We start from the raw sequence: 11,483 nt of genomic DNA, 5'->3' as shown, positions 1-11,483 counted from the left end.
AAAAAATCACGATGATAAAGCTGTCGCACGGCCCATTTTGGTGCAAAAATCCAATTGTCCCCTATTACAGGCTCCCCCGGGGCACTTTGGAAAAGTCTGGGGGTATTTTGGAAGACTTAAAAACTCAATACTATTCGTTGGGGGACGTTGCATAGGCAAAAACTTAATAATTATTGAAATACCCCAAATGACCATAGGGAATCTGTAATAATACAGCAACCATCCGGTATTTGAGGATTGTCATTCATGCCATCGAAACTAGAATAAAAACTGGACAATCTTTGAAAATTTCATCAGGAATGATTTAGATTTACGTGAGTTATGATATTTTATAGTTTCGTCTTTCTAGAGAGCGAGAAAAAGCGCTTAAGCCAAGGCGTTTGAGCCAGGGCACAAGGGAGAAATACCTGTGTGTCATCCTAAGAAAAAGAGAACCAACAGATGGCGTGTGTATTAACATTGCTAAGCCACTCCCAACGATTTTATCTATCTCCCTGAAATGAAACGGTTGGTACGGTTGTCGCCGTTTCTTCAATAAAAATTCAAATATTTGCGTTTATCAAATTATTTATACACGGATAATTTGATAGCCGTGTTGTATTTGAATTATCTTCATTCCCAAGTCTGTACAGTGGGTCTGGCTATTCTAATATTTCTACCATTCAACGGATATGCTGCAAATGATAATGCTGGCAAGCAAATACTTAGAGAAATTGCGGTATTTCCAGCTGACTATTCAATATTGGTTGAGCAAGCACTTAGAATAGAAAGAGCATGGCATTTTGAGTCTAAATTTGTGCCACAACCCCGTACCAGATAAAACTAGGCAGAACTTTTTGTTATAAAACTTTGGACATGCTATCTATTGAAATAGCTTTCAACTGGATATTGCTCTTGAATTGTGTATGATTCCATTGCTGCAAAAAATTTGAAAATCGCCTGGAAATCGACGGAGATATGCATTCTCAAAGTTGGACTTTTAACTTTTTCAGGACCCCTTGTAGCAAGCGTAAGTTTTCCAATAAGCTCCAACCGAAAATAGTTTTGACAACACTTACCGTTTATAAAGGATCAACTATCATTAATTTTGTCATAATAAAACGCCAAATTAATTGTATGGATATCGATGACACACTTATTTTGTTGGATCCTCACCGCAGACTATATTTTTTTTGCTGAAACTATGTTTATTTTATGGGAACGTAACTATTGATAACAATTTCGCGACTTAAGCACAACTGGGGGATACCTTGGGCATTACCGGGTTAAGTACAATCCGAACTATTGGTTGCTTGGGTTTTTTAAGAAGTTGATGGATCTAAATTGTATAGCCCTAATGTATTTGGTCTTTCACGAATGTTTAGATTTCTGTGATATTTTTGACATCCCTTCTAAGCACGATTTCACTGAGACATTTTCCCCCGATTAGAGGCAACGACTATCACGGTACGATTTATTGCGCACAAATCACACAACTACGCACAGCAAGATCTGTTTAACTAGGTAGGCTAACTGGCCAACTGTCAAAAAGCTGGAACAACCTATCTCATGATAGACCTTACATTTGCACTGCGAAGTTGTATGCGAGATTCGACTGCGATAATAAGAAATTTGGGGTGAGTCTAAATGGGTGCAAAAGTCGCAATATGAAATTTGTTACATTCATTTATAGTTAAATTGGGCCCGCATTTGATTCCGACTTGATTAATTTGAAATCTTCATGTTCTCGATTGAATGCCATAGTTTCCACAGATTTCACAAAAATTCCCGGAATGTTTACAGAATCCTGTTTGAAAACGATCCCGCTAGAAATCTTCCAGACCTTGAAGAAAAATATAATGGTATCTTAAGGCTAAGTAGCCCGTCATTCATTTTGGCAACAATAATGACTTTTCATCTTGCATTTCAAAGTGATAAAACTGTCTTGATAGTTTATATTGACTTGAAAAAGTGTCACTGTACGCGCTAACATGCATAAAGTATGCATAGATACTTTTTCAGCTGTGTCAGTGCAAAACCAACTGATTTTCTTTGACACGAAATCGTGAGATGAATTAGCAACAATCATCAACGATGCGTTCAAATTTCAATGACGGCCTACTTCGCCTTAAAACACCTGCTTGACACCCACAGGGTTTTATTAAGAACCTTCGCGATATCACTGAAATAACCAAGATTCCTTTCAAAATTCGTAAGGTAATACTTAAACTGGTAGGATATATCCGAGCAACGTCTGGAGTTCGCTAGGCATCCCATGGTTTTAATGGTAGCGAGACTGTTCTTAAGTCAAGATTTTACTCAAAAAGTCAACGAATTTCATTCGTTAACTGGAAAGTAAAATTGTACTTTGCAAATGTTTACACTGAAAATAATGCGCATCTAGTTTCTATGTGCAGCAAACATACATTTTTGCCATTAAGCTTTGCATTTTAAAAGTTCAGAACTAAGTTTGTATCGCAGCTAATTCAATGTATGTGCTATCGTCCATGTTTTCCATCCACAGACAGCTTTTCACAGACAGATGTAAGGTTTTTCTGGTTTCCGAGAATCATTTCCACATGCTTTCCGTATTCTGTTGTTCGGTTTTTAGCTGAAATTTCACATGTTTTGTTGTTCTGAATATATTGTACCAGTTATCTTGATGAGTTTTCTTTAGTGTTGATTTAATGTGATTCGTTTGATTTTAAAACTGAACTCATCTGCTTAGAGAGTCTGCTAATCTGTTTCTGAATTGAGTTTTCCAAAGCTAACCTTCTCCTGAATCCCACGTAATTTCCCGTGTAACCATTTTCTCAAGCGATCACATAACAGTGTACTGAATCTTGAACGGTAAACTAGTACTAGTCCTAGTCGGGGATCTACTCTACGGTTCTTAACTATATTGGATTGATAGGTGGCGTGGCTAATCTACCGGACGCGGTTTCTAGACATAGATGACAGATTCAGTATGAACGGATGTCTTCCCGTTGAGTCCGACACCGCACGGGCAAAGAAGAAATCCGCTGAAAGATGATCTGATGGGACTAGACTTTCTCGAGAGATGAAATGGTGAAATGGACGATGGGAATGACAGTTTTTACTTTGACAGTAGTTAAACACAATGGATGGGGGATGAAACAAAGAACGGACATGCATTCAAAAGTGGTCTTTCGTCGTCGAGGGTTGAACGCTATTAGAGTAAGACGACAAGCAAGGATATGGAATATTTATGGGAAGTTAACTTTAACAGCAACGAGAAAGAAAGAAAGAGACAATACGGCTAGATGAGGTGTAATGGCAGAAGAGTAATCAACTTGCTGGCATTTTCTGCTTCGGCTTGAAGTACATCGGGTCAAATTAGATGTAATGTCTAACGTCTCTTAGAGTTTTCAATAGATGTTTGACTACAGTCAGATATTTGACGCCGTGTACTGTTAGCTTCAGAGCACGCACGTAGGCAAACTTGTTTGCTGCGCATTGCAAATAGCTGTAAAAAAACTTCTGGCTTCTGTAAAGAATTAGTGGTTTCTTCTAAACGTCACGAACGGTATAAATTCTTAGCGATTTATAACAAAAGAGCGATTGCAGCTTTCACCGGTTTCTCTCATTAACACGCGTAGTTGGATGCTGACGAGTAGATGTCTCTGATTTCGAAATGACAAGCTCTTGCTTTCTTTCTCATTTTCTTCGTTATACTATACAATGTCTGTTCACTGGTGTCTACTAAAATTCGGACGGAATCTACTGTAGTTATCTAACTATCTTTGACTACTTTTGGTCAAGTGTTGGATCTAGGAGGGTGGACAGGTGGTGGTGGAGTTGGGATCAGCTACACAACAGTGCTCTGTGCCAAAGGACACAAACTGAAATTGTTGCAATCGGGAAAGGTGACGTTGGAGTGTGCGTGTTTTTGTGTTAGTAAAACGGAAAATTCAAACCATCGGTCTCTGAAGAATGTGTTTCAACTTTCAAAGAACAATATTGGAAACAAAAGAAAAAAAATCAAACCAAAACGAATCAGGTAAGTTCACATAAATGGCAAACCAAAGGATGAAAAAGATGGAAAAGAAAGTCAGATGGAAGATACAAGTAGGTGGAAAGTTATTGTTAGTGATTAGACGCGAAACTGAAAGAATGAGAGAAAAAAGAACAGAGATAAAGAAAACAGAAAAACGGTACAAGAAATATGTTTTCTTTTTTTGGATTTGTATTAAAGGTAGCCATACCGCGGTTGCGCGTGACTGCGCTGCTTTTATTTGAGCCTGCAGGTGCAAAGGAGGATGGAAGTAGCGACAAGGTTCACGAGCGCATCTACCCTTCACGGCATCCATGCACACCGTGACAGAACCGTCTTCGTGTGTTGTAACGCTGTCCTGCGGATGTGCAAAACGGCACTCGGACTCCGCTCGCTTGCAGGCACCGCGCATGAATTCGCGACATACCTAAAGACATTATCTGCTAATTGATGTTTGTCTTTTCTTGGGGTTTTCATTTGTTTTATGTAGGTTAAAGGTTTTCATTAACTCTAGGTAGCTTTGTTTAATAAAAAAACATAAAGAATGGTAGTTTGGCTTCAAATGCATTTTTAGTAGCGATTTTGTTTGTATTTGCGAAAAAGTATGCTAATTAAAAGTTTTAGTTGCTTGCCAACAACTAAACAAACAAATATGCAAAAAGGTAAAAATATGCGTTCGATCGTTTAGTATAAGAAGTATCAGCAATAAAAAACACATCGATCACGGTTGCAGTGAATCGGTACAAAATTGGCAACAAACGAAAACTGTCTTTTAAGCGGCAATTTGATTAATAAAAAACGTGTTATTAGTAGTAATCGAAAGAGAAAACTCAAAACAGATTGGCAGATAATTAGCGGTACAAACGAAAACTTGCGAGCAAATATATATTCATATGTGAAGAGCGTTGCTGGTTCACTTGTCTGTGGTGTAGAGAGCACCGATCGAGATAGAGCAAATTTGCTTTGGAAACGTTGCGTACAAAACATAAGAAAGTAGAATTAGGAAAAAACGTTCGTCAGCAAAGAGATGCAAAAAACGATACTAACGAATAGAATAATTCGGAAGCGCACGCAAAAAATGTTTGCAGCAGTGCTTTGAATTTTGTCAAGAATTGTTGTATGTATTTATATTTGGACGAAGACGACATATCGAGAGGGTTGCCAGCACTGACAAACTATCAGGGACTGTCCGACCTATTGTCTTTTGACGATTTGACTTTCAATATTTTGTCCGTAACCTGACTATAGGCCTTTTCATGTGACAGGTCCGTCTTTGCATTTGTTTACATCGGTAGAGGACGAAGCTGTCATTTTCATAGAAGAACTGTCAAAGAGCTTCCCGATCAGCTGTTTAAGAACGTCATGTGAATAGGCCTATACTCAGATCGTTTTGACAGGACATTCCCAGGCAAGACAAAGAAAATAAGTTTTGTCGTCTATATCTTACCAACTAATGATCTGTCAAAGTGACAAGAGTTTTGTCACACTATTTTTTTTGTTCTTCGTTGTTATTAAGACTTTCGATCGTTACAGTGTTTCCAAACATAAGAATGAGTTAAATCATTTGCGTTCATTTATTTTTAATTTCCAGATTTTTTTAATTTGATTAATAGCAGCCATTCCTCTCGATATGCAGTTTTCGCTTCCCGTGTGTTCTGTGGTGAAGTTTGAAACGTTTGAAGCCCTTTAATGCTCGAAGTAAGTACACGTGTTTGCATGAACCCGCTCCATGTGTGTAACCTTAAACGCGAAGTCCGCAACAGATCTTTGGATGGACTGTGTCGCTCAGTGGTGGGAAGTTTCGAGGAATTTCGAACGAAATCGTTAAATAAATGCCCCCCCATCGAAGGGGCAGTTTTGGCTATGTTGGGTCGTAATCCATACGGGTTCGAAGGGTTAATTTATCGAAGGTTCGAAGAGGGCATAGCGAGTAGTACTAGAGTGGAAAAATAAGGAAATGAAAACAGATAGAGGGGGGCGATTTGAGAGGCGCAGGTGGAAGGTGACAATAACTAAAGTACTATACACAGAGTGTAGTCGTGTTTTTTGGTAGTGTTGTAGCGAAGTTGGACGTGACAGAACGTACGTGTGTGATTCGGTTTTCGGCTGAAGTGCCTTTTTTGGGGGGTGTTATAACCGACACAATCAGAGACGGGACGAGAAATCTGAAGGGGTGGATGGTTTCTGTATCCTACGGAAGAAGTAGACGGTCTCGATTTTGGAAGCCTAATCTAGATGGGCATATAGAAAAAAAATCTAATCTAAAACTATTCCGTGCTAGAACTATTCTAACCAAGGGTTTAAACAATCTGGCTATAATACAACTTGTTATCTATCACTGAGCTGGTTGCACTATGAAACGCTTTTAAATTTTTTATACAGATCTGCTTACAGGTTGTAAGCTATTCTTAGAAACGTTTTTATATTTCGAGATAACAAAAATTGGTTCTTAGATATCGATTAGAAACACAATTCGATTAGCTATCTTATATGATATATTTTCAAATTTGGTGTCTTCGCTATCCTAATGTATCATTTCCATTTGATTAAAGTAAGAAGCATTATAAGCGTGGGAAATCCGAACAAATGTCTGCTTTTGATCTCTGTCGATCCTTATCTCATCTTCATTTGCCGAATTTCCCGCTTCATTGGTAACCTAATTCAATTAAATAGCAATACAGTAACAGGACACCGGCTTTTATATTGAAAAAATAATGATAAAACATCAGATTTACTTCAAAATTGCAGCAATTATTCTTGATCCAAGCTTCATATTTGATTATTATACTTAACATTGCTGCAAATTCGATGCAAACATTCATAACGGTACTTAGTGAGATTGAAATGTGTTTCGAAGATTGATTAGATGGTACTAGCACTGCTCCCTAACAATCAACGACAAGCTCCACACAAAGTTGACAGGCTTCATATAGAAACTTACTAGCTTCACACAGAAACTGACGAACTTCCAACAGAAACTTACTGGACTGACCAACTTCAAGCTAACAAGTTTTCAGAAGAAGCTGATAAGCTTTTAGAAGAAGCTGGCAAGCTTCCAGAATAAGCTGACAAGCTTCCAGAAGAAGTTGATAAGCCTCAAGAAGAAGCTGATAAGCTTCCAGAAAAAGCTGTCCAAGCTTCTAGAAGAATCTGACAAGCTCTCTAGAAGCAGCTGACAAGCTTCCAGAAGCAGCTGACAAGCTTCCAGAAGAAACTGTCCAAGCTTCCAAAAGAAGCTGTCCAAGCTTCCAGAAGAAGCTTTCCAAACTACCAGAAAAAACTGTCCAAGCTTCCAGAAGAAGCTGTTCAGGCTTCCAGAAGAAGCCAAGCTTCCAGAAGAAGCTGTCCAGGCTTCCTGAAGAAGCTGTCCAAGCTAACCGAAGAAGCTGTCCAAGCTTCCAGAAGAAGCTGTCCAGGCTTCCAGAAGAAGCTGTCCAGGCTTTCAGAAGAAGCTGTCCAAGCTTCCAGAAGAAGCTGTCCAGGCTTCCAGAAGAAGCTCTCCAGGCTTCCGGAAGAAGCTGTCCAAGCTCTCTACAAGCAGCTGATAAGCTTCCAGAAGCAGCTAACAAACTTCCAGAAAAAGCTAACAAGCTTCCAGAAGAAACCGGCAAGCCTCCAAAAATAGCTGACAAGCTTCCAGAATAAGCTGGCAAGCTTCCAGAAGAAGCTGGCAAGCATCCAGAAGAAGCTGTCCAAGCTTCCAGAAGAAGTTTTCCAAACTACCAGAAAAAACTGTCCAAGCTTCCAGAAGAAGCTGTTCAGGCTTCCAGAAGAAGCTGTCCAAGCTAACCGAAGAAGTTGTCCAAGCTTCCAGAAGAAGCTGTCCAGGCTTCCAGAAGAAGCTGTCCAAGCTAACCGAAGAAGCTTTCCAAACTATCAGAAAAAGCTGTCCAAGCTTCCAGAAGAAGCTGTCCAAGCTTCCAGAAGAAGCTGTCCAGGCTTCCAGAAGAAGCTGTCCAGGCTTCCAGAAGAAGCCGCCCAAGCTTTCAGAAGAAGCTGCCAAGGCTTCCAGAAGAAGCTCTCCAGGCTTCCAGAAGAAGCTCTCCAGGCTTCCAGAAGAAGCTCTCCAGGCTTCCAGAAGAAGCTGTCCAAGCTAACCGAAGAAGCTGTCCAAGCTTCCAGAAGAAGCTGTCCAGGCTTCCAGAAGAAGCTGTCCAGGCTTTCAGAAGAAGCTGTCCAAGCTTCCAGAAGAAGCTGTCCAGGCTTCCAGAAGAAGCTCTCCAGGCTTCCGGAAGAAGCTGTCCAAGCTCTCTACAAGCAGCTGATAAGCTTCCAGAAGCAGCTAACAAACTTCCAGAAAAAGCTAACAAGCTTCCAGAAGAAACCGGCAAGCCTCCAAAAATAGCTGACAAGCTTCCAGAATAAGCTGGCAAGCTTCCAGAAGAAGCTGGCAAGCATCCAGAAGAAGCTGATAAGCTTCCAGAAGAACCTGTCTAGGCTTCCAGAAGAACCTGTCCAAGCTTCCAGAAGAAGCTATCCAAGTTTCCAGAAGAAGCTGTCCAAGCTTCCAGAAGAAGCTATCCAAGCTTGCAGAAGAAGCTGTCCAAGATTCCAGAAGAAATTGAAAAGCTTCCAGAAAGAGCTGAAAAGCTTCCAGAAGATGCTGTCCATGCTTCCAGAAGAAGCTGTCCAAGCTTCCAAAAGAAGCTGTCCAAGCTTCCAGAAGAAGTTTTCCAAACTACCAGAAAAAACTGTCCAAGCTTCCAGAAGAAGCTGTTCAGGCTTCCAGAAGAAGCTGTCCAAGCTAACCGAAGAAGTTGTCCAAGCTTCCAGAAGAAGCTGTCCAGGCTTCCAGAAGAAGCTGTCCAAGCTAACCGAAGAAGCTTTCCAAACTATCAGAAAAAGCTGTCCAAGCTTCCAGAAGAAGCTGTCCAAGCTTCCAGAAGAAGCTGTCCAGGCTTCCAGAAGAAGCTGTCCAGGCTTCCAGAAGAAGCCGCCCAAGCTTTCAGAAGAAGCTGCCAAGGCTTCCAGAAGAAGCTCTCCAGGCTTCCAGAAGAAGCTCTCCAGGCTTCCAGAAGAAGCTCTCCAGGCTTCCAGAAGAAGCTGTCCAAGCTTCCAGAAGAATCTGACAAGCTCTCTAGAAGCAGCTGACAAGCTTCCAGAAGCAGCTAACAAGCTTCCAGAAAAAGCTAACAAGCTTCCAGAAGAAACCGGCAAGCCTCCAGAAAAAGCTGACAAGCTTCCAGAATAAGCTGGCAAGCTTCCAGAAGAAGCTGGCAAGCATCCAGAAGAAGCTGATAAGCTTCCAGAAGAACCTGTATAAGCTTCCAGAAGAACCTGTCCAAGCTTCCAGAAGAAGCTATCCAAGCTTCCAGAAGAAGCTTTCCAAGCTTGCAGAAGAAGCTGTCCAAGATTCCAGAAGAAATTGAAAAGCTTCCAGAAAGAGCTGAAAAGCTTCCAGAAGATGCTGTCCATGCATCCAGAAGAAGCTGTCGAAGCTTCCAGAAGAAGCTGTCCAAGCTTCCAGAAAAAGCTGTCCAAGCTTCCAGAAGAAGCTGTACAAGCTTCCAGAAGAAGCTGTTTAAGGTTCCAGAAGAAGCTGGCCAAACTTCCAGAAAAAGTTGACTAGCTTTTAAAAGAAGCTGAAAAGATTCCAGAAGAAGCTGTTCAAGCTTCCAGAAGAAGCTGTTCAAGCTTCCAGAAAAAGCTGTCCAAACTTCCAGAAGAAGCTAAGAAACTTTCAGAAGAAGCTAACAAGCTTCCAGAAGGAGCTGAAAAGATTCCAGAAAAAGCTGATCAGCTTCCAGAAAAAGCTGACAAACTTCCAGAAGAAGCTGAAAAGCTTCCAGAAGAACTGACAAGCTTCCAAATTGACAAGCTTCCAGAAGAAGCTGACAAGTTTCCAGAAGAAACTGTCTAGCTTTCAAAAACTGACAAGCTTTACTCAGAAGCTAAAAAACTTCACTCAGAAGCTGATAAGCTTCACACAGAAGCAGATGCGCTTCACACAGAAACTGACGAGCTTCACACAGAAGGACCTATAAATTTTTCAACAGCAGCTCACATACAGAACCTATTTGGTTTATTTGTTATTCATTTGTGTCTCTTGCTCAAAACATTAAAGAATTTGAACACACTGAACGTCATGCGATGAATGTTTGGCTCTCGATTTGGCATATGCCTAATTGATGCATTCACGTGCAATTGCAATTTATCAACGCGTGTTGCCACATTTTTCATCTGCTGACAGTGACAATTTTCCGCTGTTGGTTCTGAAAACCGTTTGGCTGACATCGGCGCAACAATACACTACATTTTGAAATTGATCCAGCTGACCGGTTCCATACATGGCACCCAACCCCAAGTGCTTTGTCGACCTGAACTGAACTAACTCACTCACTGGACACATACTTGTCCGCTTGCCACTGAACAGAGGCAATGTTGGAAAAAGAATCATCAAAAAGTCAAATCCTCAACGCCATTCCACCAGTTGTGTGCCGGTGATGATGACGAGGACGACGAGACTGCATTCGAAACAAATTTGCAAACACGGCGTGAAATATTGTGATAAACGACAAGCCCCAAACATTACGCCGTGGCAAACGACGGTACAGAATCGGGTTTTGGCTCGGAGATTCCAGCAGGGGCGTCACAAACTGAACACCAAAAACTGAACACTACATTCATACAATAAATCGTCTTTGACGTCAATAAAAAATCTTAAGATTTTTTGCTATAAAAAATCCACATGAATATTTTAAGCTACCTTATAAAAATGATGACGATGACTTAGTTTATATCATGAAATGTGCAAAAAGTTTGCAAAATGATGCAGCCTGGAATCGATCCAAGCTCATTGAAATAACTGAGCACGTGACTCACACCTACGGCTATCAACGCATGAGAATTTCGTGCTGCTAAACATGAGCTAGCTTATGAAAATCAATCGCAACGTTTTGATATTCATGGATGCTGTCTCATAAGTGTTGTGTCCACGCTTGATCCACACTGCTTTCGGCCGATTCCGCCATCAGCCGAATTCGCCCACGGCTGAAAACTTGCACTGCCGTCTTCAGTTACAACTTTACACTACAGCAAACTTCACTAAACTGAGGTTTCGATCATTCGACACGCATACAAAGCCGCGTGCGCGCTTTTCCGAGATCTCTAGCAGTCAATTCTGACACGCTCAAATAAAACATACACAATTGGATAAAATATACCCACTTATATCATGCATGCAGGCTGAAACGAAACATGCACGTTCATATAAAACTAATCAATATTTGTCTAAATCAACTCTAGCTACCACAATAAGGTAGATATTAAGAACTTCTAGTATCTATTTTCTGAGTAGAAGGTTATTTTTCTGTTTGGAACTCTATACGATTTTCCATTTTAAGAAATGATGCTTTGTATGATCATTTCTGAAAATCCAAATTAATCTACTCAGAATTTCGACTGTTACGAAAAGTTCTGTCTCCGCCTCTGGTCCCCTTCACGTTGGTGGGGTTCCAAAGAGAACCGAGGAAACGCGACGAGAACTGCG

The 11,483-nt window shown here is 40.7% G+C and overlaps 1 protein-coding gene across 13 annotated transcripts in view; it reads right to left on the bottom strand.

Moving 5' to 3' along the window:
* LOC5571120 (protein muscleblind) overlaps positions 1-11,483 on the bottom strand; it is a 353,898-nt gene that overhangs the window by 54,122 nt on the left and 288,293 nt on the right. For 10 of the 13 annotated variants that reach the window (XR_002501876.1, XR_002501877.1, XM_021851941.1 and 7 more), the window contains one exon: positions 4,206-4,421. The exons of the other annotated variants lie outside the window; for them this stretch is intronic. Coding sequence is in view for 8 of the 10 variants with exons in the window: in XM_021851941.1 (XP_021707633.1) it covers positions 4,206-4,421 (216 nt within the window). In the remaining 2 variants the exon portion in view is untranslated. The remainder of the gene's footprint in view (positions 1-4,205; positions 4,422-11,483) is intronic. 13 annotated transcript variants of the gene reach the window in all.

The sequence above is a fragment of the Aedes aegypti genome, chromosome 3 (assembly GCF_002204515.2).
Source record: "Aedes aegypti strain LVP_AGWG chromosome 3, AaegL5.0 Primary Assembly, whole genome shotgun sequence".
In the NCBI taxonomy this organism is placed as follows: domain Eukaryota; kingdom Metazoa; phylum Arthropoda; class Insecta; order Diptera; family Culicidae; genus Aedes; species Aedes aegypti.
Note: the sequence above shows the minus strand (reverse complement) of the source record. Positions and strands in the feature narration are given on the sequence as shown.